Source organism: Salvelinus alpinus, chromosome 26 (assembly GCF_045679555.1).
Source record: "Salvelinus alpinus chromosome 26, SLU_Salpinus.1, whole genome shotgun sequence".
Lineage (NCBI taxonomy): Eukaryota > Metazoa > Chordata > Actinopteri > Salmoniformes > Salmonidae > Salvelinus > Salvelinus alpinus.
In genome coordinates this window covers 30,038,659-30,065,328 of record NC_092111.1, presented here as the reverse complement: position 1 = coordinate 30,065,328, position 26,670 = coordinate 30,038,659, and the positions used below count along the sequence as shown (strand labels likewise).

Below are 26,670 nucleotides of genomic sequence, written 5' to 3'. Positions count from 1 at the left end.
ACAATAGATGGCTGTAATCACCCCCCGACAAACCTGGCTAACTTGATCGGTCATGTAATCCGGTGAGTCTTTTGTTTAGACATTTAGCTAGCTAGCTAAACAATGAACCATAATCCCAACCCATAGCTAAAGTACAAATGGATTGTCATAGCTAGCCACCATGCATGAAATGCTGTAGTAGAAATATGCAGATAGCTAAAGCTAACTAAATCAGTTCAATGTTAGCTAGCTAGCTGACATTAGACTATAACTAGCAATGCAAATGTCTTTCTGAGATACTAATAACATTTGAACACCAGTCATACATGTAACGAGCCAGCAAGCTAACGTTTGCGACCTAGCTAACAGTACACTTTAACTTGCAATGAAAACAACTTTCTGACAAATTTAGAAACGTATAATATCTGAAAATGTAGCTTGACTCTTTCCCGTATAAATGAATGAACGCTTCACGGCAGCGTGTCTTTTCCGTTTGGTTTGTAGCAAATCCAATACAACACATTACTGAGTACCACTTTCCATATTTTCAAGCGTAGTGGTGGCTGCATCATCTTATGGCAGTGGAGGCTCCTCAGAGGAGGATGGGGAAGTGAAACATGAAAGATATCCTTTTTAGATAAAACTATACAAAATATTTTCACGTCACCAAATAATTGATTAAAACAGACTGTTTTGCAATGAAGGTCTACAGTAGCTTCAACAGCACTCTGTAGGGTAGCACCGTGGCGTTGCCGGAGGACAGCTAGTTTCCGTCCTGCTCTGTGTACTCATGGAGGCTCATGGTTCTCATGGTTCTCACCCCCTTCCATAGACTTACACAGTAATTATGACAACGTCTGGAGGATGTCCTCAAACTTTGCAGCATGAACTGACGTGTTGTTCACCCAATCAAAGGATCAGATAATTAATCTAGTACTGAAAGAATTAGCTACAGCTAGCTAGCACTGCATTGTATAAAATGTGGTGAGTAGTTGACTAAAAGATAGACAATAGTTGAACAGTTTTGAACAAATGCATTTCTTCGAGAATCAAGAGAGAGCGTGAGCTAGCTATATTCCGTTTTTTTTCACTTGAATTTGTTCAAAACTGTTCACCTATTGTCTTTCTCTCTTTTAGTTAACTACTCACCACACTTTATGCACTGCAGTGCTAGCTATATATATTTAGTATAGTTTTATCTAAAAAAGGTAACTTTAATGGTTCACTTTTTGAAATGTTTCACTTCCCCTTCCTCCTCTGAGGAGCCTCCACTGCCATAACATGATGCAGCCACCAATATGCTTGAAAATATGGAGAGTGGTACTCGGTAATGTGTTGTATTGGATTTGCTCCAAACATAAAACTTTGTATTCAAGACATTTTTGCACTATTACTTTATTTGTGATGGACTACTTTCTGCACACGGCCAGTGTGAACCAGATTGACTTGACACAACTGGCCAAACAAGCTGCAGCTAGCTACAAATCAAACGGAAAAGACACGTTGCCATGAAGCGTTTATTCATTTATATGGGTAAGAGTCAAGCTACATTTTCAGATGTTATACGTTTCTAATTAAAATGAAAGAGAAGCAAGAGATAGCGAGAGATAGCTATATTTCGTTGTATTTTTTCACTTAGCTAGCTAGTTTAGCCTACTCAAACACCCGGCTCACACATAGAAGGATGCTATGTTAGCTAGCAGGCTATGGCTATCCACACTGGAACTTTTCCAAGTCAAGGTATGTTTTTGGTTTGATTAATTTATTGCAACCAGGGGCCCGCCGGTGTAACTGCTAAACTGCTTGCTGACTGTACACTGTACTGCATGATTGTAGCGGGTTTACTAGCTGGTTAATTCTAGTAGCTATGTTGACAATGATGTAGGCTGTGTGTAGCGGTTATGATATGACGGTTTGACTTGGAAAGTTTTTTTGCCTGGTCACAATTAGCTGATGTGTTGTGCACTGAAGTCCACAAGCGAAGGGAAAAGGTGAGAGAAGGAGAGCGCGTAGATGCGAGAAGGAATTGTTAAATGAACAAAGTGATCATGCTGTTTGTATGTGGCTGCAATGTAAGGGAACTGTGTTTGTGTGTGATCAGGGGTGTATTCATTCCACCGATTCCGTTGGATTTTTTTTATTTTATATCATAAACGGAAGCAAACAGAACAGAATGGGTATAAACATACCTGAATTTGTCCAATAGAAACTCTCGTTTGCAATTGTTAGACTAATGCAGGGTTTCCCAAGCTCGGTCCTGGGGACCCCATGGGGTACATGTGTTTTTTTCTTCTTCAAAGCACTACACAGCTGATTCAAATAATCAACTAATCATGAAGCTTTAATTATTTGAATCAGCTGTGTAGTGCTAGGGCAAAAACTAAGTGTGCACCCCTTGAGGTCCACAGGACAGAGTTTGGGAAACGCTGGACTAATGATTGCACCCTAGATCAGCTAGATGCAGGCAAGAGTGTGCAATGTAGTATTGAATGTGTCACTTTCTGTCACCTTGATTACTACAAATTTTCTCTCGACCTGTGCACCTACGTTATAAACTTTCATTCATAGGCTAGGTTGTTGCAACCTCATGATGGGTATAGGAAAAATGTGAGTATCATGTAGTAGCCTAAACCTGTCAATGTTACATTGAGCTGGGTGACTGGAATATGTATATATATATATTTTTTCATTTAACCTTTATTTAACTAGGCAAGTCAGTTAAGAACAAATTCTTATTTACAATGACAGCCTAGGAACACTGGGTTAACTGCCTTGTTCAGGGGCAGAACAACATATTTTTACCTTGTCAGCTCGGGAATTTGATCTTGCAACCTTTCGGTTACTAGTCCAACGCTCTAACCACTAGGCTACCTGCCGCCATATGTTGGAAATCGGGTGCAATTTGGGAGGCAGACAATCTGTGGGGGTCGGAGTTTTGGAGCATTAGTAGTACAGGAAATGCTTGACTAAGTGCACCGAGTTCGGATGAACTGACTGAAAACACCCCAAGACATTTCTGTAGTCTAGAGAGTAGAATATTGCTCGGTCTGAATACTGACTACACCAGTCACGTTTTAAAATTCTATCAGTAAACCTCTTCATGCGTTTTCTACAGAGCTTAATATTAACACCTTACACACATTTTGATAGATTCACACAACACATGCGATCTCCTAAATCACTCATTCTGATACCTCAATACATAATGTGTTTTGATAGCCCAATATATCATCTGTTTTGATAGCTCAGTATATCATCTGTTTTGATGGCTCAATATATGTGTTTTGATAGCTCAATATATCATCTGTTTTGATCGCTCAATATATAATCTGTTATGATAGCTCAATATATAATGTGTTTTGACAGCTACATTCAACAAACAATCTGAATAGCTGAATACATCAAACTTTGGCAGCTATATGCATCTTGGTCCCTGGCACATATGGGCGCACACAAAAGATCCACACCGCCTGAAGTTCCTATTCTGATTGACCTGCTTTATAGCCTTCATGGTCGTCACCAGTCAGAATAAGAACTGTGTTTCTTTCTCTACAGTGTCTAAAACTCATCAGCTGACTTCAGAGCCCCAATGTGTCAGTTGAGGAGAGAAGCTTTAGTCACTGTGTGATCACACCTGACTCATTTTCCCACCCTCACTCTCCTCCTCTCTCTCCTTTTCTAACACCTTTTCGCGCCCACTCTTTTTCTCCTTCTTTAATGGCCTCTCCCTCCCTTTATTCACTCATATAAATGCAATATGCAACAACTTCAAAGATTTTACTGAGCTACATTTCATAAAAGAAAATCAGTCAATTGAAATAAATGAATTAGGCCCCAATCTATGCATTTCACATTACTGGGAATACAGATATATATATATTTTTTTAAGTAGGGGCGTGGATCAGAAAACCAGTCAGTATCTGGTGTGACCACCATTTGCCTCATACAGTGCGACACATCTCCTTCGCATAGAGTTGATCAGGCTGTTGATTGTGGCCTGTGGAATATTGTCCCACTCCTATTCAATGGCTGTGCGAAAGTTGCTGGATATTGGCAGTACCTGGAACACGCTGTCGTACACGTTAATCCAGAGCATCCCAAACGTGCTCGATGGGTGACATGTCGGGTGAATACGCAGGTCATGGAAGAACTGGGACATTTTCAGCCTCCAGAAATTATGTACAGATCCTTGTGACATGGGGCCATGCATTATCATGCTGAAACATGAGGTGATGGCGGCGGTGAATGGCGCGACAATGGGGCCTCAGGTTCTCGTCATGGAATCTGTGCATTCAAATTGCCATTGATAAAATGCAATTGCGTTCATTGTCCATAGCTTGTGCCTGCTCATACCATAACCCCACCACCACGGGGCACTCTGTTCACAATATGGACATCAGCAAACTGCTCGCCCACACAATGCCATACACATGGTCTGCGGTTGTGATGCCGGTTGGAGGTACTTCCCAAAAAATTTCAATGACGTTGGAGGTGGCTTATGGTAGAGAGATTAACATTCAATTCTCTGGCAACAGGTCTGGTGGAACTTCCTGCAGTCAACATGCAAATTGCGCGCTCCCTCAAAACTTGAGACATCTGTGGCATTGTGTTGTATAACAAAACTGTTCATTTTAGAGTGGCCTTTTATTGTCCCCAGCACAATGTCCACCTGTGTAATGATCATGCTGTTTAATTAGCTTCTTGATATGCCACACCTGTCAGGTGGATGGATTATCTTGGCAAAGGAAACATGCTCACTAACATGGATGTGAACAAATTTGTCCACAACATTTGAGAGAAATAAGCTTTTTGTGCGTATGTAAAATCTCTGATCTTTTATTTCAGCTCATGAAACATGGGACCTTTACATGTTTCATTTATATTTTTGTTCAGTGTATACATACATACATACATACATACATACATACATACATACATACATACATACATACATACATACAGAAAGTATTCATACCCTTTGACTTATTCTACATTTAGTTGTGTTACAGCCTGAATTCAACATTCACCCATCTACACACAATACACCATAACGACAAAGTGAAAACATGTTTTTAGAAATCTTAGCAAATTTATTGAAAATGAAATACAACATTTTCATTTACATAGGTATTCAGACCCCTAAGTCAATACTTTGTAGAAGCATCTTTGGCAGCGATTACAGATGTGAGACTTTCCACACATAGATTGTGCAACATTTGCCCATTATTCTTTTCAGAATTCTTCAAGCTCTGTCAAATTGGTTGTTGATGATTGCTAGACAACCATTTTTAGGTCTTGCCATAGATTTTCAAGTAGATTTAGGTCAAAACTATAACTCTGCCACTTAGGATCATTCACTGTCCAGTGTAGATTTGGCCTTGTGTATTAGGTTATTGTCCTGCTGAAAGGTGAATTCATCTCCCAGTGTCTGGTGGAAAGCATACTGAACCAGGTTTTCCTCAAGGATTTTGCCTTTGATTAGCTCCATTCCAGTTATTTTTTATCCTGAAAAAGTCCCCAGTCCTTAAAGTTTAAAAGCAAACCCATAACACAGTGGCAGTCGCTGCCGTTTAAGATGAGGGAGGACAATCATTTTTTTTATGAGCATAGCCTTATTTCTGGATGTGGTTAGAGTGTTGGGCCAGAAACCGAAAGGTTGCTAGACTGAATCCCCGAGCTGACAAGGTAAAAATATGTTGTTCTACCCCTGAACAAGGCAGTTAACCCACTGTTCCTAGGCCATCATTGTAAATAAGAATTTGTTCTTAACTGACTTGCCTAGTTAAATAAAGGTAAAATAAAAAATACAGGGCAATATGGGTACTGGTCAAAAGTAGTGCTGTAAGGAATAGGGTGTAATTTGGAATACATCCTGTGTGTTACGACCCTGACAGTCTAACCCACAGGCTCTTTCCTCATACCTCAGCGTTGTGTGTGTCTGTGTGTCTCATACCTCAGCGTTGTGTGTGTCTGTGTGTCTCATACCTCAGCGTTGTGTGTGTGTCTGTGTGTCTCATACCTCAGCGTTGTGTGTGTGTCTGTGTGTCTCATACCTCAGCGTTGTGTGTGTCTGTGTGTCTCATACCTCAGCGTTGTGTGTGTCTGTGTGTCTCATACCTCAGCGTTGTGTGTGTCTGTGTGTCTCATACCTCAGCGTTGTGTGTGTCTGTGTGTCTCATACCTCAGCGTTGTGTGTGTCTGTGTGTCTCATACCTCAGCGTTGTGTGTGTCTGTGTGTCTCATACCTCAGCGTTGTGTGTGTCTGTGTGTCTCATACCTCAGCGTTGTGTGTGTCTGTGTGTCTCATACCTCAGCGTTGTGTGTGTCTGTGTGTCTCATACCTCAGCGTTGTGTGTGTCTGTGTGTCTCATACCTCAGCGTTGTGTGTGTCTGTGTGTCTCATACCTCAGCGTTGTGTGTGTCTGTGTGTCTCATACCTCAGCGTTGTGTGTGTCTGTGTGTCTCATACCTCAGCGTTGTGTGTGTCTGTGTGTCTCATACCTCAGCGTTGTGTGTGTCTGTGTGTCTCATACCTCAGCGTTGTGTGTGTCTGTGTGTCTCATACCTCAGCGTTGTGTGTGTCTGTGTGTCTCATACCTCAGCGTTGTGTGTGTCTGTGTGTCTCATACCTCAGTGGTGGGAAACTCTGGGCTTTCAGTAGAGTATTATTTTATAGTCAGTGGTTGGCACGTATATCTCTGCTCAACTCTGCTAGTCATTAAAAGATACTGAGGAAATGTCAAGGAGGTATAATATGTCCTGGGGAGGGAGTAATCATCCCCACCATCCACTTACTCTTCACACACACAGACCCTCACCAGTCAGGATTACAGGAGCATTGGGAGCTCAAGGTTCTATGTGGAGAACCTAGAGCTTGATAACTCATAATTCTGATTCCAGAATTCAATATTCCCATTCTGGTGTGTAGCGGTTCTCAATGGTGAAGTGCTGATTAACACCTGGACCGTAAATTTCACCTTCCTCCGTCCCTCCGTCTGTCCCACCGGTCAAGACTTCCGGAGTCAAGAGGAGTGGGTATCCAACATTCCTACTGGCAGAACCTGGCATCGTAAACTTCCAGAGAGTGTTCTCATGGCAGAGCGGAATAATAGCCCTCTTAAAGCCAATGTGGTAAATGTATAAATGAAATGACTCCTCCCTACCCCCTCCCTATTTCACTGCAGGGGGGAATTACCCTAATATGTTGTGTATGTCTTGCTGGTTAGTGTAATAGGAGTGTTAAGATAATGATGCCTAAATTACTGTTTAGTGACACAATCATATTGTATCCATCTCCAGCTGTTATTATGACCAGAGGGAGAGAATGAGGAGAAGGGAGGTGGGTTGAATCCCTATAGATTCAGGGTTTTAGTATGAGATTTTAATGTTAGAAAAAAAGCTTGTTTCCATGTGATGAGTATGTGTGGTAGATGTGTTTGTGTGTGTGTGTGTGCATGCTTGTGTATGTACATGAACACTGGTATCACAGGAGGTTGGTGGCACCTTAATTGGGGAGGATGGGCTCGTGGTAATGGCTGGAGTGGAATAGTGGAAAGGTATCAACAACATCAAACATATGGTTTCCATGTGTTTGATGCCATTCCATTTGCTCCATTCCAGCCATTATTATGAGCCGTCCTCCACTCAGCAGCCTCCACTGACTGGTGTGTGTGTGTGTGTGTGTGTGTGTGTGTGTGTGTGTGTGTGTGTGGGTGGGTGGGTGGGTGGGTGGGTGGGTGGGTGGGTGGGTGGGTGGGTGGGTGGGTGGGTGTGGGTGGGTGGGTGGGTGGTGTGTGTGTGTGTGTGTGTGTGTGTGTGTGTGTGTGTGTGTGTGTGTGTGTGTGTGTGTGTGTGTGTGTGTGTGTGTGTGTGTGTGTGTGTGTGTGTGTGTGGGTGGGTGGGTGGGTGGGTGGGTGGGTGTGTGGGTGGGTGGGTGGGTGGGTGGGTGGGTGGGCGGTGCGAGCGAGCAGGCCAGATGATGATCTGGGGAACAGATTGAGAATGAGATGGCTAACACATCTCTGTGTGGCTCAGTTAATTTATTCATCCTAGTGTCTCTCCAGGCCCATGCAAATGAGATGGAATGGGAGAGGATGACAAGCATACAGACAGGCTACACACACACACACCTCATTACACACACACATCAATACACACACACCTCAATACACACACACACACCTCAAACATGCACGCGCACAAACTCCATACACACACAGACATACTGTAGTCATATACTGAGACCAGCCACCCGGACAGCTGATTAAACTGACGAGTATTTCTGTCTGTAATACAGCCCTATTGTGGGGAAAACGAATTCTAATTGTCTGGGCTTTGCTCCCAAGTGAGTGGGCTTATGTGCACCCTTGACCATGTGAAATCCATAGATTAGGGACTAATTAATTTATTTCAATTGACTGATTTCCTTATATGAACTTTAACTCAGTAAAATCGTAGAAATTATTGCATGTTGTGTTTATATTTTTGTTCAGTATAAAATGCATCTCATGGTATATTTTAAGCAATAAGGCCTGAGGAGGTGTGGTATATGGCCAATACATCACGGCTAAGGGCTGTTATGCATAACGCAACACAGCCCTTAGCCGTGGTATATTGGCCATAAACGACAAACCCGAGGTGCCTTATTGCTATTATAAACTGGTTACCGACGTAATTAGAGCAGTAAAAATAAATGTTTTGTTATACCATGGCTGTCTCCATTGTGTTCTGATGGCTCCACTCTCTCTCCATTGTGTTCTGATGGCTCCACTCTCTCTCCATTGTGTTCTGATGGCTCCTCTCTCTCTCCATTGTGTCCTGATGGCTCCACTCTCTCTCTCTCCATTGTGTTCTGATGGCTCCTCTCTCTCTCTCCATTGTGTTCTGATGGCTCCTCTCTCTCTCCATTGTGTTCTGATGGCTCCACTCTCTCTCCATTGTGTTCTGATGGCTCCTCTCTCTCTCCATTGTGTTCTGATGGCTCCACTCTCTCTCTCCATTGTGTCCTGATGGCTCCTCTCTCTCTCCATTGTGTTCTGATGGCTCCTCTCTCTCTCCATTGTGTCCTGATGGCTCCTCTCTCTCTCCATTGTGTTCTGATGGCTCCACTCTCTCTCTCCATTGTGTTCTGATGGCTCCTCTTTCTCTCAACATTGTGTTCTGATGGCTCCTCTCTCTCTCTCCATTGTGTCCTGATGGCTCCACTCTCTCTCTCCATTGTGTTCTGATGGCTCCTCTCTCTCTCCATTGTGTTATGATGGCTCCACTCTCTCTCTCCATTGTGTTCTGATGGCACCACTCTCTCTCTCCATTGTGTCCTAATGGCTCCTCTCTCTCTCTCCATTGTGTTCTGATGGCTCCTCTCTCTCTCCATTGTGTTCTGATGGCTCCACTCTCTCTCTCCATTGTGTTCTGATGGCTCCACTCTCTCTCTCCATTGTGTTCTGATGGCTCCTCTCTCTCTCCATTGTGTTCTGATGGCTCCTCTCTCTCTCCATTGTGTTCTGATGGCTCCTCTCTCTCTCCATTGTGTCCTGATGGCTCCTCTCTCCATTGTGTTCTGATGGCTCCTCTCTCTCTCCATTGTGTTCTGATGGCTCCTCTCTCTCTCCATTGTGTCCTGATGGCTCCACTCTCTCTCTCCATTGTGTCCTGATGGCTCCTCTCTCCATTGTGTTCTGATGGCTCCTCTCTCTCTCCATTGTGTTCTGATGGCTCCTCTCTCTCTCCATTGTGTTCTGATGGCTCCTCTCTCTCTCCATTGTGTTCTGTAATGGGAGCAACTACGAGCTGATCCTGGTAGCTATAACCATTAATACTGACGTCACAGCTAATCCCTGCTATCCCAATGCCAGAGGAGAGAAAGACTGCTCGCACACACAATCACAGGAAAACACAAGAACACACACACTCACAGGAAAACACAAGAACACACACACTCACAGGAAAACACAAGAACACTCACAGGAAAACACAAGAACACACACACACTCACAGGAAAACACAAAAACACACACACTCTGCACTGTGGGAGAGTTATTGTACATATCCTCTGGAAGAACGAAGCACATGTAGTTTGGTTGTGTGTGTGTGAACAAAACAAAAGCCAGACAGTGTTAAGCTGTGGTTTGAGGCTATGAGTTCCGGTTTAATTCAAACTATAATATCTAAATAATTATCTTTCTCTCTCTGACCCCCCCGTTCCCACTCCTCTCTCTCTCTCTCTGCCCCCCGTTCCCACTTTCTCTCTCTGCCCCCCTGTTCCCACTCCTCTCTCTCTCTCTCTGCCCCCCCGTTCCCACTCCTCTCTCTCGCACTCTGCCCCCCGTTCCCACTCCTCTCTCTCTCTCTCTCTCTCTCTCTCTCTCTCTCTCTCTCTCTCTCTCTCTCTCTCTCTCTCTCTCTCTCTCTCTCGCTCTCTGCCCCCTGTTCCCACTCTCTCTCTCTGCCCCCCTGTTCCCACTCCTCTCTCTCGCACTCTGCCCCCCGTTCCCACTCTCTCTCTCTGCCCCCCGTTCCCACTCCTCTCTCTCGCACTCTGCCCCCCGTTCCCACTCCTCTCTCTCTCTCTCTCTCTCTCTCTGCCCCTCGTTCCCACTCTCTCTCTCTGCCCCCCGTTCCCACTCTCTCTCTCTCTGCCCCCCCGTTCCCACTCTCTCTCTCGCCCCCCCGTTCCCACTCCTCTCTCTCTCTCTGCCCCCCATTCCCACTCCTCTCTTTCTCTCTCTGCCCCCCGTTCCCACTCTCTCTCTCTGCCCCCCGTTCCCACTCCTCTCTCTCTCTCTGCCCCCCCGTTCCCACTCCTCTCTCTCTCCCTCTCTTTCCCTCTGTCTCTCTTTCCCTCTCTCTGCCCCCCCGTTCCCACTCCTCTCTCTCTCCCTCTATCTTTCCCTCTGTCTCTCTCCCTCTCTCTGCCCCCCGTTCCCACTCCTCTCTCTTTTCTCTCTCTCTTTCCCTCTGTATCTCTCTCTCTTTCCTACATACAGATCTTGTGATTTATTTCTTGCTCACACACTTGTCCTCCCGAAACCTTAACCCTCTCTAACCATAACCCTCTCTAATCATAACCCTCTCTAACTGTAACCCTCTCTAATCATAACCCTCTCTAACCATAACGATACACCCTCTCTCCCTATATACTACTTTGCTTTCTCACTCACTCATATTCCCCTTATTTTCTTCCTCTTTGTCTTTGTGTGTCTCTACCACTCACACCCACCCACCCACTCACACTCCTCCACACACCCCCACCCACCCACCCACACACCCACACACACACACAACCACACACACACACACACACCCACACACACCCCCCCCAATACCCAACCACACATACCCCCCCACACACACAACCACACACACCCCCCCCCACACATACACTACCCCACACCACCCCCCCCCCCCACACTCACACATACACCCCCCACACACACAACCACACACACAGCCCCACACCCACACACACAACCACACATACTCCCCCCCACAACCACACTTACTCACTCTCTCACACACGTTCTATTTCTCTCTCCAGAGGTGTCTGTGTCCTCAGTACTGTGTCTGTCGTCAGTGAGAGAGTTACCAGTCCAGGTGAGGGAGCTGTATGGTCAGGGTTTTGTCCTGGTGGCTGTCCATCCCTTTGTCCACCCTTGTGGCCCCAGGCCCGCACGCATCCAACGCCAGCTACACAGAGCCGTCCTCATCAGAGAGACACACAGGTACGGAAACACACACACACACACACACACACACACACACACACACACACACACACACACACACACACACACACACACACACACACAAAGGTACGGAAACATATACACATACACTCTCATTTCCTGCAACCAACGCCTGCTACACAGAACACAGAGACACATAGTTAGGGAATGCCTCTGACATTCTATTCTCACCTGCAGGAGCCTCATCTGAGTTCTATTCTCACCTGCAGGAGTCTCATCTGAATTCTATTCTCACCTGCAGGAGCCTCATCTGAATTCTATTCTCACCTGCAGGAGCCTCATCTGAGTTCTATTCTCACCTGCAGGAGCCTCATCTGAATTATATTCTCACCTGCAGGAGCCTCATCTGAATTCTATTCTCACCTGCAGGAGTCTCATCTGAATTCTATTCTCACCTGCAGGAGCCTCATCTGAATTATATTCTCACCTGCATGAGCCTCATCTGAATTCTATTCTCACCTGCAGGAGTCTCATCTGAATTCTATTCTCATCTGCATGAGCCTCATCTGAATTCTATTCTCACCTGCAGGAGCCTCATCTGAATTCTATTCTCACCTGCAGGAGCCTCATCTGAATTCTATTCTCACCTGCAGGAGTCTCATCTGAATTCTATTCTCACCTGCAGGAGCCTCATCTGAATTCTATTCTCACCTGCAGGAGCCTCATCTGAATTCTATTCTCACCTGCAGGAGCCTCATCTGAATTCTATTCTCACCTGCAGGAGCCTCATCTGAATTCTATTCTCACCTGTAGGAGTCTCATCTGAATTCTATTCTCACCTGCAGGAGCCTCATCTGAATTCTATTCTCACCTGCAGGAGTCTCATCTGAATTCTATTCTCACCTGCAGGAGTCTCATCTGAATTCTATTCTCACCTGCAGGAGCCTCATCTGAATTCTATTCTCACCTGCAGGAGCCTCATCTGAATTCTATTCTCACCTGCAGGAGCCTCATCTGAATTCTATTCTCCCCCACAGAATCTGTGAAATCTGAGCAGAATCCTATTTTCACACAGAGGATTCTCGGCAGAGATCTGTTCTCACCGTGTAGATAGGGACTGTATACAGCGTGTGGCAGGCCCGTGTGGCAGGCCCGTGTGGCAGGCCCATGTGGCAGGCCCGTGTATATAGACATGCTCACACTTAGAAATGTAAACTGTTTTTCTCTCACACTTCCACACATACTGTATATGCTTACACAAATACACACACACAATCTTTCCCTCATACTCACATGTGTGCGTGCCTACACACACACAGCTGGGTGATCCTGCCAATTGGCAATTGTCACAATGGCGACGACTGATTTCATCATCAACACCCGCCGGAGGGGAACAATGTGCTAGGATAGGGGAACCATGAGGCCTCCTGTTCTCCTTTTATCTCTCGATCACTTCATCTCTCTCCAACCCTCTATCCTCCTCTCTCTCCTCCTTTTATCTCTCATCACTTCATCTCTCTCCAACCCTCTATCCTCCTCTCTCTCCTCCTTTTATCTCTCATCACTTCATCTCTCTCCAACCCTCTATCCTCCTCTCTCTCCTCCTTTCATTTCTCCATTTCCCTTTCCACCATCCTCCTCTTTTACCATCTTCTATTTGATCCCTTCATCACTTGCATCCCATTTTCCTCTATTCTCCTCTTCTCTCTCCATCATTTCATCTCTCCCCTTTTTTCCAGACTGTATCCTCCTTTTATCTCTCCTCCTCTCATCCCTCCATTATCACCATTCTCATTTCTTCCATTCTCTAAAGCACAATAGATTACTAAGATCCAGAATACAAAACATGATTATCTATAGTTTTATTCAGGCCTTCATCAGTCCTTTCTACACGTTCATGTCTTTCTACACGTTCATGTCTTTCTACACGTTCATGTCTTTCTACACGTTCATGTCTTTCTTTGAGAAGAAAGTAAGTCTGTGTCCTAAATGGCTATTCCCTACATAGTGCACTCATTTTGACCATAGCCCTATGAGCCCTGCAAAAGTAGTGCACTATATAGGGAATAGGGTACATAAATGTCCGCTGATATCTTCCTTCATCCCTCTTTCATTTCTCTCTGTCCAGTTCAGAGAACCAGCTGAAGTGGGCGGGGCTTCGCCTGGAGACAGACGTGTGTGTGGCGGGTCAACAGGCCCCTGACCCAGAAGTCATCCAGAACTACGTGAAGAAGGTCAGCCATGCCCATTAGTCCTAATGCACAGACGTAGGATCAGCTTACTACTTACACTCAGCTCCACTCTGGGAGAAGTTACCCATAGGCACAGATCTAGGAACAGCTTACTACTTACACTCAGCTCCACTCTGGGAGAAGTAACCCATAGACACAGATCTAGGATGAACAAATTCCTCAATTTTTAATCGTAGCCCTTTACTTTCGGGTTGAAAATGACAGATTTGGGCACTAATAAATGTCAGTGTCTGAGTGAGAGAAATGCTGTAAATGAAGAGGAATCTATGTATTTTGAAATATGATATGTTGATGTCATACAAGCAAGCCAAACACCTGTGAATCACATCACATCTCCAAATCATAAAAGTCATGTCATATGCAGGGTCAAGGTTTCTGATCACTATGTTTGATGTACAGTTACCAGATGACATGTGGTCATACCCTGGGATGTTCTGAACACAATGAGCTTGTGTTTGTTTATTTAAATGCACTCGACTGCTTTTTATGCGCACCAAAATGACGATCTGTTTCTCTGAATTGCCTTGTGAAAGCCTAACACTGTAAGGTTGTATTTTATAACTTACTAGCAATAGAACACGCTTTCTAATCATGCCCACTTGACACAGATTGCGATTTATAATGGACCGTTTTTGGATTGCTTAAACAACAGTAATTGTGTGATGCAGGGTTGTGTTCCAACTGAAACAACTAAACGTGTGCTTGCTCTAGTCCCTCAATGGCACGGCTAGGAGAGCTCAAAAAGCACCTTCAACTTGAAGACTCTTTGATTCATAAAAGTGCATTGAAATTGCTTCGCAACTGTGCACACTTTCTCACTCAAACCATTTTTTTTGTCTTAGGTTGCACCTACCCCACGTTTTCCAGGAATAGTCTTATCATGTTACTGAATGTATCCAGAATATTTTCAGATTTCGTTGTCAACAAATGCGGTGAACAGTACAGTAAATGTAAAATGCACCAGAAATCAACAGTGAAATGCTTGAATTCAGTCTTGGGGAACTGTTCAAATAAAATGTTATTTGTCACATGTGCAGAATACAACTGTGAAATGCTTACTTACAAGCCCATAAGCAACAATGCAGTTCAAGAAATAGAGTTAAGAAAATATTTCTTAAATAAACTAAAGTAAAAAAATAAATAAAAAGTAACACAATAAAATACCGGTACCGAGTCAATGTGTAGGGGTTCAGGTTAGTTGAGGTAATTTGTACATGTAGGTGACTATGCATAGATAATAAACAACGAGTAGCAGCAGTGTAAAAACAAAGGTAGGGGGTAATGTAAATAGTCCAGGTGGCCATTTGATTCATTGTTCAGCAGCCTTATGGCCTGGGGGTAGAAGCTGGTAAGGAGCCTTTTGGACCTAGACTTGGCGATCCGGTACTGCTTTCCGTGCTGTAGCAGAGAGAACAGTCTATGACTTGGGGGACTGGAGTCTTTGACAATTTTTGGGCCTTCCTCTGACACCGCCTAGTATATGTCTAGTTTTAGAAACAGATGCCTCACAAGTCCTTAACTGGCAGCTTCATTAAATAGTACCCGCAAAACACCAGTCTCAACGTCAACAGTGAAGAGGCGACTCCGGGATGCTGGCCTTCTAGGCAGAGTTCCTCTGTCCAGTGTCTGTGTTCTTTTTATTGGCCAGTCTGAGATATGGCTTTTTCTTTGCTACTCTGCCTAGAAGGCCATAATCCCTGAGTCGCCTCTTCACTGTTGACATTGAGACTGGTGTTTTGCGGGTACTATTTAATGAAGCTGCCAGTTGAGGACTTGTGAGGTGTCTGTTTCTCAAACTAGACACTCTAATGTATTTGTCCTCTTGCTCAGTTGTGCACCAGGGCCTCCCACTCCTCTTTCTATTCTTTTTAGACCCAGTTTACGCTGTTCTGTGAAGGGAGTAGTGCACAGCGTTGTACAAGATCTTCAGTTTCATGGCAATTTCTCACATGGAATAGCCTTCATTTCTCAGAACAAGAATAGACTGACGAGTTTCAGAAGAAAGGGCTTTGTTTCTGGCCATTTTGAGCCTGTAATCGAACCCACAAATGCTGATGCTCCATATACTCAACTAGTCTAAAGAAGGCCAGTTTTATTGCTTCTTTAATCAGAACAACAGTTTTCAGCTGTGCTAACATAATTGCAAAAGGGTTTTCTAATGATCAATTAGCCTTTTAATATGAAAAACTTGGATTAGCTAACACAACGTGCCATTGGAACACAGGAGTGATGGTTCCTGATAATGGGCTCCTGTACGCCTATGTAGATATTCCATAAAAAATCTGCCATTTCCAGCTACAATAGTCATTTACAACATTAACAATGTCTACACAGTATTTCTGATCAATTTGATGTTATTTTAATGGACAAAAAATGTGCTTAAAAAAAAAAAAAAAATGAACATTTCTAAGTGACCCCAAACTTTTGAAAAGTAGTGTAGCTCTATCCATATAGGCCAATTCCCACAAATGTAAAGGGTTAAAGTGCCGATCCTTAGTTGGAATCCCCGCCTCTGTTTTGGTAAAAAGCTCAACAATGGGCCTGGAGAAATTCAAATTCATAGACCGAGCTATGGATTCAAGGACTGACCAATCCAAGATATCGAAATTATAGTTTAAAGCATGTTTTGAGGCGCTACAGTGTTTGTTTACGTTTGCATTGTTTACAAACAAGTAAAACAAGCTAATATTATGGGTTCTGATGTTGAACTAAAGTCATTAGGTGTTTATAAGTTATTTTATAATTTATAAGTAAAAAATGTATGTAGCAACTGCAGATTGTCCCTTTAAAGGGACATTACACTATAAAATTCATCCCTTAATTTGAACCTTAATATTTGACTGAAAAATTCTAGTGGCAAGCTCATCCTAATTTCCTTGGATGCCTCCTTACTGGAAGAAGAAGAAGCCACTTTGACTATTGAGATGCCCCCCTAATGTCACTATCAGCTGTGACATCATCGTTTAACAATCACAAACTCCCTCTTAGGCATTTATAGTAGTGAATTCATCTCATTCTACAGTGACCATGAGAAGTGAACAGGCCTTATTGAGGAGATTTGCATGTGAACAGGCGGAGCATAAAAGGGAGCGGTGATTGGATTGAAATGCACAGGGCTCAGTATAATGTGATATGGTCAGGCAGCGTGACATGAATAGGCAATCAGATAGCAGCCTGGCTGCTGGGGAATCACTGAAAAGAACCACGGACAGGACGCAATAGAAGAGTAGGGGACATTGATGGGTCTTCTCACACTACAGGGTTTGGCACTTACTTCCTTCTTATGACACACACACGTGTGCTCTTGCGTACATGGACACACCAAACATGAATAAGTACATGTCAAGGAGGTATAATAAGCCTGTGGGTGGGATTGAGTAATAATCCCCACCACCCACATACATATCACACACACACACACACACACACACACACACACACACACACACACACACACACACACACACACACACACACACACACACACACACACACACACACACACACACATTTTGTATTTCTACTCACATCTTGACACACTCAAGAGTTGGGCAGTGTCTGTTCACTGTCCCTCATCTTCATCTGCCTCCCCCAACAAAAATGTGTGTGTGTGTGTTGATTGTCATTGAAGGAGGGATGGTAATGGGGAAAGATGTCTCGTTATTATTGGTGGTAGTTAGCATTCTGTGTTCTCTCTAACGAGCCCCTCTCAAACTGTCAGCATTAATATCAACTGACAGTTAACCAGAGGAACTCTGTGGGAGGGAGAGGGAGAATGACACACACACGGTAATGACACACACACGGTAATGACAATCGCACATACAGACCGTGGATAATGAGGTTCCTTTGTCATTAGAATACTTGGTCTTTAGGGATGATAGGCTGTTTGCAGGATGTTTTGCAGAATGTCTGTAGTGTGTAAATGAGGCTGTGGGTGTAACCCCAAGTAAGCGTAATGGCTACTGATTGAATATGATTTGTATCTATATGTGTATCGGGCATGTGAGAGTGTGTGTGTGTCCGTGTCCGTGTCCGTCCGTGTCTGTGTGCTTGAGTGTAGAGTACAAGTACACATATGGAATCATGTAGTAAACAAAAAACTGTTAAACAAATCAAAATATATTTTAGATTCTTCAAAGTAGCCACCCTTTGCCTTGATGACAGCTTTGCACACTCTTGGCATTCTCTCAACCATCTTCATTAGGAATGCTTTTCAACAGTCTTGAAGGAGTTCCCACATATGCTGAGCACTTGTTGGCTGCTTTTCCTTCACTCTGCAGTTCAACTCATCCCAAACCATCTCAATTGGGTTGAGGTTGGGTGATTGTGGAGGCCAGGTTATCTGATGCAGCACTCCATCACTCTCCTTCTTGGTAAAATAGCCCTTACACAGCCTGGAGGTGTGTTGGGTCAATGTCCTGTTGAAAAACAAATGATAGTCCCACTAAGCGCAAACCAGATGGAATGACGTATCGCCGCAGAAAGCACCCCCACACCCCCATAACACCTCATCCTCCATGCAAAACGGTGGGAACCACACATGCGGAGATCATCCGCTCACCTACTCTGCATCTCACAAAGACACGGCTGTTGACTCATCAGACCAGATTTTGACTCATCAGACCAAAAGGACAGATTTCCACGGGTCTAATGGCCATTGCTCGTGTTTCTTGGCCCAAGCAAATCTCTTCTTCTTATTGGTGTCCTTTAGTAGTAGTTTCTTTGTAGCAATTCGACCATGAAGGCCTGATTCACACAGTCTCCTCTGAACAGTTGATGTTGAGATGTGTCTCTTACTTGAACTCTGTGAAGCATTTATTTGGGCTGCAATTTCTAAGGTTGGTAACTCTAATGAACTTATCCTCTGCAGCAGAGGTCACTCTGGGTCTTCCTTTCCTGTGTCGGTCCTCATGAAAGTCAGATTCATCATAGTGCTTGATGGTTTTTGCGACTGCACACATTTTCCGATATCTTAATGAATGACTGTCATTTCTCTTTGCTTGTTTGAGCTGTTCTTGCTATAATATGGACTTGGTATTTTACCAAATCTTCTGTCCACCACCCCTACCTTGTCACATACAACTGATTGGCTCAAACGCATTAAGAAGGAAAGAAATTCCACAAATTAACTTTTAACAAGGCACACCTGTTAATTGAAATGCATTTTACCTCATGAAGCTGGAAGAATCTCAAGTATAAAATATATTTTGATTTATTTAACACTTTTTTGGTTACTACATGATTCCATATGTGTTATTTCATAGTTTTGATGACTTCACTATTATTCTACAATGTAGAAAATAGTAAATATAAAGAAAAACCCTTGAATGAGAAGGTGTGTCCAAACTTTTGACTGGTACTGTATGTGTCTGCTAAGTGACCACTACCGTGTGTGTGTGTGTGTGTGTGTGTGTGTGTGTGTGTGTGTGTGTGTGTGTGTGTGTGTGTGTGTGTGTGTGTGTGTGTGTGTGTGTGTGTGTGTGTGTGTGTGTTTGTGTTTGTGTTTGTGTTTGTGTTTGACCAGATCCAGGACATGGCGGAGCAGGGTATGCTGTTTGTGGGCTTCCTGCAGCAGCCTGGCGGGGGACCCTGTTTCCTGGGGCACTTGGACCCTGAGGACCTGTCCTCCCTGCACTCCAGCCCCTCCCCCATACACAGACACCCCACTAGTCCCTCAGAACCCACGATACCGGATCCCAGCCCTACAGACTCTGCAGAACCCCACCAGAACCTCCTAGAACCAGAACACAACCGGAACACAGAAGTGAAAACACCAGAACACAAGTCGGTTGACCTCAGAACAATTGAGCAGAACCCTACAGATACCAGTCAGGTGGAGCTGGACTTGAGCTCCACAGGACCGCTAGATCTCACACAGGACTCTACTCCAATAGAATCATCAAACAGAGAACACGACCACAGTCCAGGCAAAATAGCCTCAATAGAAGACCAACCAAACCACTGTCCAGATGAACCAGCAGACTCGCCAGAGAGACCCAGCCAAAGAGATCCATCTAGTGACCAACAGAACCACAACCACGCCCCAACAGAACTCCCTGGCGACCAGGATCAACTACATTCTAACAACACAATAGAGACCACATGTATAGAGAGACAACAGAATGAAAGCCAAGCAGAATTCATCAGGATTCTACTACCCAACTTCAGCCCAACAGAGTTAACACATGGACTTGGTGGTCCAGACGCAGACAGACAGTGCCAGGGAGACAGACAGAGTCTAAGCCCTCAGACACAGAACCACAACCAGAGACCGGAAATAGACCACGGCTCAGACAACCTGGTCCGGTCACCAGAACTAGACAACGGTGACCACGGGTCAGAGTCCGGGGCTGAGAGGGGGTGTAACCGTAGAAACGATGGCACGGGCGGTGACCCGGATGAGCATCTGAGGAGCAGCAGAGTTCCGACCCACAACAACAACAATCACATCCGGGTCAAGAGTCCAGACAGAGAAAAGAGGGCTGTAGGGTCTCCACCAGCACAGAGCAGTGAGTGTGAAGTCTACTACTGTTGCCACTGGGTTATAGAGGTTGCTGTTGTGATTTTATACTGAATATTACTGAATAATATAATATTGATTGATTTCAGACTTGTGTATAGTATTTAAAACTAATGCTATGTGTCTCTCTCTCTGTGTCTGTGTGTGTCTGTGTGTGTAGGGGTGCAGCTGTTTGCCCTGTACAACCACACGGGGGAGCTGTCCAGCTCTCTGAGGTTCTACTCCCTCAGGGTTCCGCTGCAGCTGCAGAGAGAGGCAGGGCTAGTGACTGAGGTTGACGCCCACTGGCTGGACCACATGACCCAGCATTTCATCAGCGGAGCTCACCTCATCGACGGCTTCTTTCACATTGGAGACGACAATGGTATGTTTTGCACAATGGTGATGTGTAATACAGTAGTAGCCAGAGTGTCAGTCTGTTTGTGCTGTCAAACTCCTTGTCACTCATTGTCATGCCAAACAATAGGTTCTAGCTCATTAATGATAACATGTTCATATTTGAAGATTTCAGTGAGGCCAGACTGTTTGGCTTGTCCATGAGCATTGCAGTTAGGAAGAGCACAAACAGCTCTTTGACAACCCTAGTGCTGTAGTGTTTACCATGGTGAACATACTTACAACTTTTGGAATTTAGGGGAAAATGGTAAAGGCCTACTTGGAAAGCTTACCAATGTTCCTTCACCCATGATGCATGGAAGTACATCAAAGCTTATCCATGTTCCTTCACCCATGATGCATGGAAGTACATCAAAGCTTATCCATGATCCTTCACCCATGATGCATGGAAGTACATCAAAGCTTACCCATGTTCCTTCACCCTTGATGCATGGAAGTACATCAAAGCTTATCCATGATCCTTCACCCATGATGCATGGAAGTACATCAAAGCTTACCCATGTTCCTTCACCCTTGATGCATGGAAGTACATCAAAGCTTATCCATGTTCCTTCACCCTTGATGCATGGAAGTACATCAAAGCTTATCCATGTTCCTTCACCCATGATGCATGGAAGTACATCAAAGCTTATCCATGATCCTTCACCCATGATGCATGGAAGTACATCAAAGCTTATCCATGATCCTTCACCCATGATGAATGGAAGTACATCAAAGCTTATCCATGATCCTTCACCCATGATGCATGGAAGTACATCAAAGCTTATCCATGTTCCTTCACCCTTGATGCATGGAAGTACATCAAAGCTTATCCATGTTCCTTCACCCTTGATGCATGGAAGTACATCAAAGCTTACCCATGTTCCTTCACCCTTGATGCATGGAAGTACATCAAAGCTTATCCATGTTCCTTCACCCATGATGCATGGAAGTACATCAAAGCTTATCCATGATCCTTCACCCATGATGCATGGAAGTACATCAAAGCTTACCCATGTTCCTTCACCCTTGATGCATGGAAGTACATCAAAGCTTACCCATGTTCCTTCACCCTTGATGCATGGAAGTACATCAAAGCCAAGAACGGATCAACTCTATCTTTTCCAAATCTGTGGAAGAGATTCAACTGTAACAGAAGAAGTTGTTGAGTTTCTATCTCTCTCTCTCTTTCAGACAGCGGGGTCTCCTCCGTGGACAGTGTGTTCATCTTTCAGAGCTCCTCAGAAGAAACCCCACCGACTTCATACGACGCCATTGTGGTGGAGCAGTGGACCATTGTCGATGTGAGTGTGTGCGCGTGCGTGTAAATGTGTGCGTGTGTGTGCACCCGAGCGACCATTGTCGACGTGTGTGTGACACTGTTTTTTCTCCCTTCCAGGGTGTAGTGGTAAGGACAGACTACATACCCTTGCTCCAGTCTCTGGCTCCCTATGGATGGAGACTGACGTGTGTGCTGCCTACTCCCATCGTTAAGACCAACAGGTGCTGTCCCAACCCACCAGTCAGGAGCACTAGCCTAGCACAGACTAATAGTTACAGTATTTCTATAAACCATACTAAACATTGGAACACTGCACATCATTTGGAACAAAATTAAATTTCACATTTTCTTTCACACTATAAGATACAGTATAGGACTCAGAAGTTCTAATATCAAGTTCCAAGATGTGAAGCCAGTAGTGATGTGATGTACATTACGTTAATAGCACTGTTCTCTCCTTAGTGATGGCAGTTTGTCCACAAAGCAGATCCTCTTCCTCCAGAGACCTGCCTTGCAACGCAACAGGAAAGATTTCAAGGTTCCTCACTTTTTTGTTCCTCTAGTTCTCTGTCTGTCTTCCTCTCTCCATCACTCACTCTTTCCTTGTACCTTACACAATGCTGTGTCACAGTTGGTGTCATTAAAAAGTCATACTTCTAAATGTAGCTGTAGATAACCCAGCTGATATAGGCCTACTCTGGTTCTGTTAACACTCAGGGGGAGAGTTTTATGTTCTAAAAATAGTAATTTCTTAGTACATTACAGTCAAAAAGATAACTTTCTTCAGTCAATTCTTTGCTGTTAACTGTCCAAGAGAGGCATCACAGAGATTGTTGTAGTCATTTGTCAGGTGTCTGAAGAGAGAGAGTTTATAGAAAGAAAAAAACATATCCTTAAAATGTCTATCTTTCAGAAGTTGAACCTCAGGGGTCGGAACAAGCCGAAGAAAAACTCTGCTGGAGAAATGCTAGAGAAGAAAGAGGAGAGAAAGGACACATCCCCAGTGATGGAGAGAGGGATGGATGGACAGAAGAGGAACATGGAAGAGGAGGAGAGAGAGGCGAGAAGGAATTGTGAGAACAAAAGATATGAGAAAGGGAGAACCGTAGACAGAGAAGGAATCAAGAGAGAAGAGGAGAGAGAGTGCGAGACAGAATTTCAAGAAGACTTCACCCAGGGTACAGAGGGTGGGGCCACAGACCTCAACCAGGAAGTAGAGCGGGGGAATGGCAAAGCCCTATTGGCCAGACATGAGAAGGCCGTTAGGTTTGCAGATCAATTTGTCAATCAGAAGAATGATGAAGAGAAATCAGAGGAGAAGATCACACAGCAGCTGAGTGAGAGAGTGCTGTTTTCTGGAGTATGTTAATTAGATATAATTAAATATAAAGCGCCTGAGTAGGAGTGTTGATCTAATGAATAAGCGGGGAACTGATCCTAGATCAGCACTCCTACTCTGAGATGTGTTCTGAATAACGTTACAGGCCCTGACCTGGATTCAAATAGTATTTGTAAGATTGCTTGATTGAGCTTGCATGATGCCTTGCCTGGATGGAAACAATGGAAAAGTATCACAAGTGCAAACCCAGCCCACCTGACACTCTAGGCACGCTCAGCAAGTTGTAATATTTCAAACAGCCTACTATTTTAACCCTGGAATGGAAATAATAAATATAAAGAATGACAGAATAGGATGAAGCACTAGTAGCTCATCGATTGAAACCAAGGCACTTAACAGAATGGTGGTTAAGTTATATTCCTGGTACTGTATCAAACCTGGAGTCGTATACAGTATATACTGTATGTATATATATATATCGTTAAACGAGTCGTTAAAACTAATTTTTCAACTACTCCACAAATGTATTGTTAACAAACTATAGTTTTGGCAAGTCGGTTAAGACATCTACTTTGTGCATGACACAAGTCATTTTTCCAACAATTGTTTACAGACAGATTATTTAACTTATAATTCACTGTATCACAATTCCAGTGGGTCAGAAGTTTACAAATACTAAGTTGACTGTGCCTTTAAACAGCTTGGAAAATTCCAGAAAATGATGTCATGGCTTTAGAAGCTTCTGATAGGCTAATTGACATCATTTGAGTCAATAGGAGCTGTACCTGTGGATGTATTTCAAGGCCTACCTTCAAACTCAGTGCCTCTGCTTGACATCATGGGAAAATCAAAAGAAATCAGCCAAGACATCAGAAAAAGAAAAAAAACAATAGCACGCAAGTATAAACACCATGGGACCACACAGCCGTCATACCGCTCAGGAAGGAGACGCGTTCTGTCTCCTAGAGATGAACGTACTTTGGTGCGAAAAGTACAACAGCAATGGACCGTGTGAAGATGCTGGAGGTAACAGGTACAAAAGTATCTATATCCACAGTAAAACAAGTCCTATATTGACATAACCTGAAAGGCCGCTCAGCAAGGAAGAAGCCACTGCTCCAGAACCGGCATAGAAAAGCCAGACTACGGTTTGCAACTGCACATGGGGACAAAGATCATACTTTTGGAGAAATGTCCTCTGGTCTGATGAAACAAAAATAGAACTGTTTGGCCATAATGACCATCGTTGTGTTTGGATGATAAAGGGGGATGCTTGCAAGCCAAAGAACACCATCCCAACCGTGAAGCACAGGGGTGGCAGCATCATGTTGTGGGGGTGCTTTACTGCAGGAGGGACTGGTGCACTTCAGAAAATAGATGGCATCATGAGGAAGGGAAATTCTGTGGATATATTGAAGCAACATCTCAAGACATCAGTCAGGAAGTTAAAGCTTGGTCGCAAATGGGTCTTCCAAATGGACAATGACACCAAGCATACTTCCAAAGTTGTGGCAAAACGACTTAAGGACAACAAAGTCAAGGTATTGGAGTGGCCACCACAAAGCCCTGACCTCAATCCTATAGAAAATGTGTGTGCAGAACTGAAAAAGCGTGTGCGAGCAAAGAGGCCTACAAACCTGACTCAGTTACACCAGCTCTGTCAGTAGGAATGGGACAAAATTCACCCAACTTATTGTCGGAAGCTTGTGGAAGGCTACCCGAAACGTTTGACCCAAGTTAAACAATTTAAAGGCAATGCTACCAAATACTAATTGAGTGTATGTAAACTTCTGACCCACTGGGAATGTGATGAAATAAATAAAATCAGAAATAAATCATTCTCTCTACTATTATTCTGACATTTCACATTCTTAAAATAAAGTGGTGATCCTAACTGAACTAAGACAGGGAATTTTTACTAAGATTAAATGTCAGGAATTGTGAAAAACTGAGTTTAAATGTATTTGGCTAAGGTGTATGTAAACGTCCGACTTCAACTGTATATATATGTGCACATATGTATAGATATATATATATATATATCTATACTACCGGTCAAAAGTTTAAGAATGCCTACTCATTCAAGGGTTTTTCTTTATTTTTACTATTTTCTACATTGTACAGTCGTGGCCAAAAGTTTTGAGAATGACACAAATATTAATTTTCACAAAGTCTGCTGCCTCAGTTTGTATGATGGCAATTTGCATATACTCCAGAATGTTATGAAGAGTGATCAGATTAATTGCAAAGTCCCTCTTTGCCATGCAAATGAACTGAATCCCCCAAAAACATTTCCACTGCATTTCAGCCCTGCCACAAAAGGACCAGCTGACATCATGTCAGTGATTCTCTCGTTAACACAGGTGTGAGTGTTGACGAGGACAAGTCTGGAGATCACTCTGTCATGCTGACTGAGTACGAATAACAGACTGGAAGCTTCAAAAGGAGGGTGGTGCTTGGAATCATTGTTCTTCCTTTGTCAATCATGGTTACCTGCAAGGAAACACATGCCGTCATCATTGCTTTGCACAAAAAGGGCTTCACAGGCAAGGATATTGCTGCCAGTAAGATTGCACCTAAATCAACCATTTATCGTATCATCAAGAACTTCAAGGAGAGCGGTTCAATTGTTATGAAGAAGGCTTCAGGGCGCCCAAGAAAGTCCAGCAAGCGCCAGGACCGTCTCCTAAAGTTGATTCAGCTGCGGGATCGGGGCACCACCAGTACAGAGCTTGCTCAGGAATGGCAGCAGGCAGGTGTGAGTGCATCTGCATGCACAGTGAGGTGAAGACTTTTAGAGGATGGCCCGGTGTCAAGAAGGGCAGCAAAGAAGTCACTTATCTCCAGCAAAAACATCAGGGACAGACTGATATTCTGCAAAAGGTACAGGGATTGGACTGCTGAGGACTGGGGTAGAGTAATTTTCTCTGATGAATCCCCTTTCCGATTGTTTGGGGCATCCAGAAAAAAGCTTGTCCAGAGAAGACAAGGTGAGTGCTACCATCAGTCCTGTGTCATGCCAACAGTAAAGCATCCTGAGACCATTCATGTGTGGGGTTGCTTCTCAGCCAAGGGAGTGGGCTCACTCACAATTTTGCCTAAGAACACAGCCATGAATAATGAATGGTACCAACACATTCTCCAAGAGCAACTTCTCCCAACCATCCAGGAACAGTTTGGTGACGAACAATGCCTTTTCCAGCATGATGGAGCACCTTGCCATAAGGCAAAAGTGA

The 26,670-nt window shown here is 44.0% G+C and overlaps 1 protein-coding gene across 1 annotated transcript in view; it reads left to right on the top strand.

Moving 5' to 3' along the window:
* Window positions 1-23,793, top strand: part of rftn1a (raftlin, lipid raft linker 1a) — a 39,992-nt gene extending 16,199 nt beyond the window's left edge. The window contains exons 3-10 of the mRNA XM_071368646.1: window positions 11,516-11,699; window positions 13,792-13,897; window positions 19,443-20,427; window positions 20,599-20,802; window positions 22,008-22,117; window positions 22,213-22,316; window positions 22,558-22,633; window positions 23,009-23,793. Coding sequence (XP_071224747.1) covers window positions 11,516-11,699; window positions 13,792-13,897; window positions 19,443-20,427; window positions 20,599-20,802; window positions 22,008-22,117; window positions 22,213-22,316; window positions 22,558-22,633; window positions 23,009-23,464 — 2,225 coding nt within the window. The 3' untranslated portion in view covers window positions 23,465-23,793. The remainder of the gene's footprint in view (window positions 1-11,515; window positions 11,700-13,791; window positions 13,898-19,442; window positions 20,428-20,598; window positions 20,803-22,007; window positions 22,118-22,212; window positions 22,317-22,557; window positions 22,634-23,008) is intronic.
* Window positions 23,794-26,670: the final 2,877 nt, after the last annotated feature.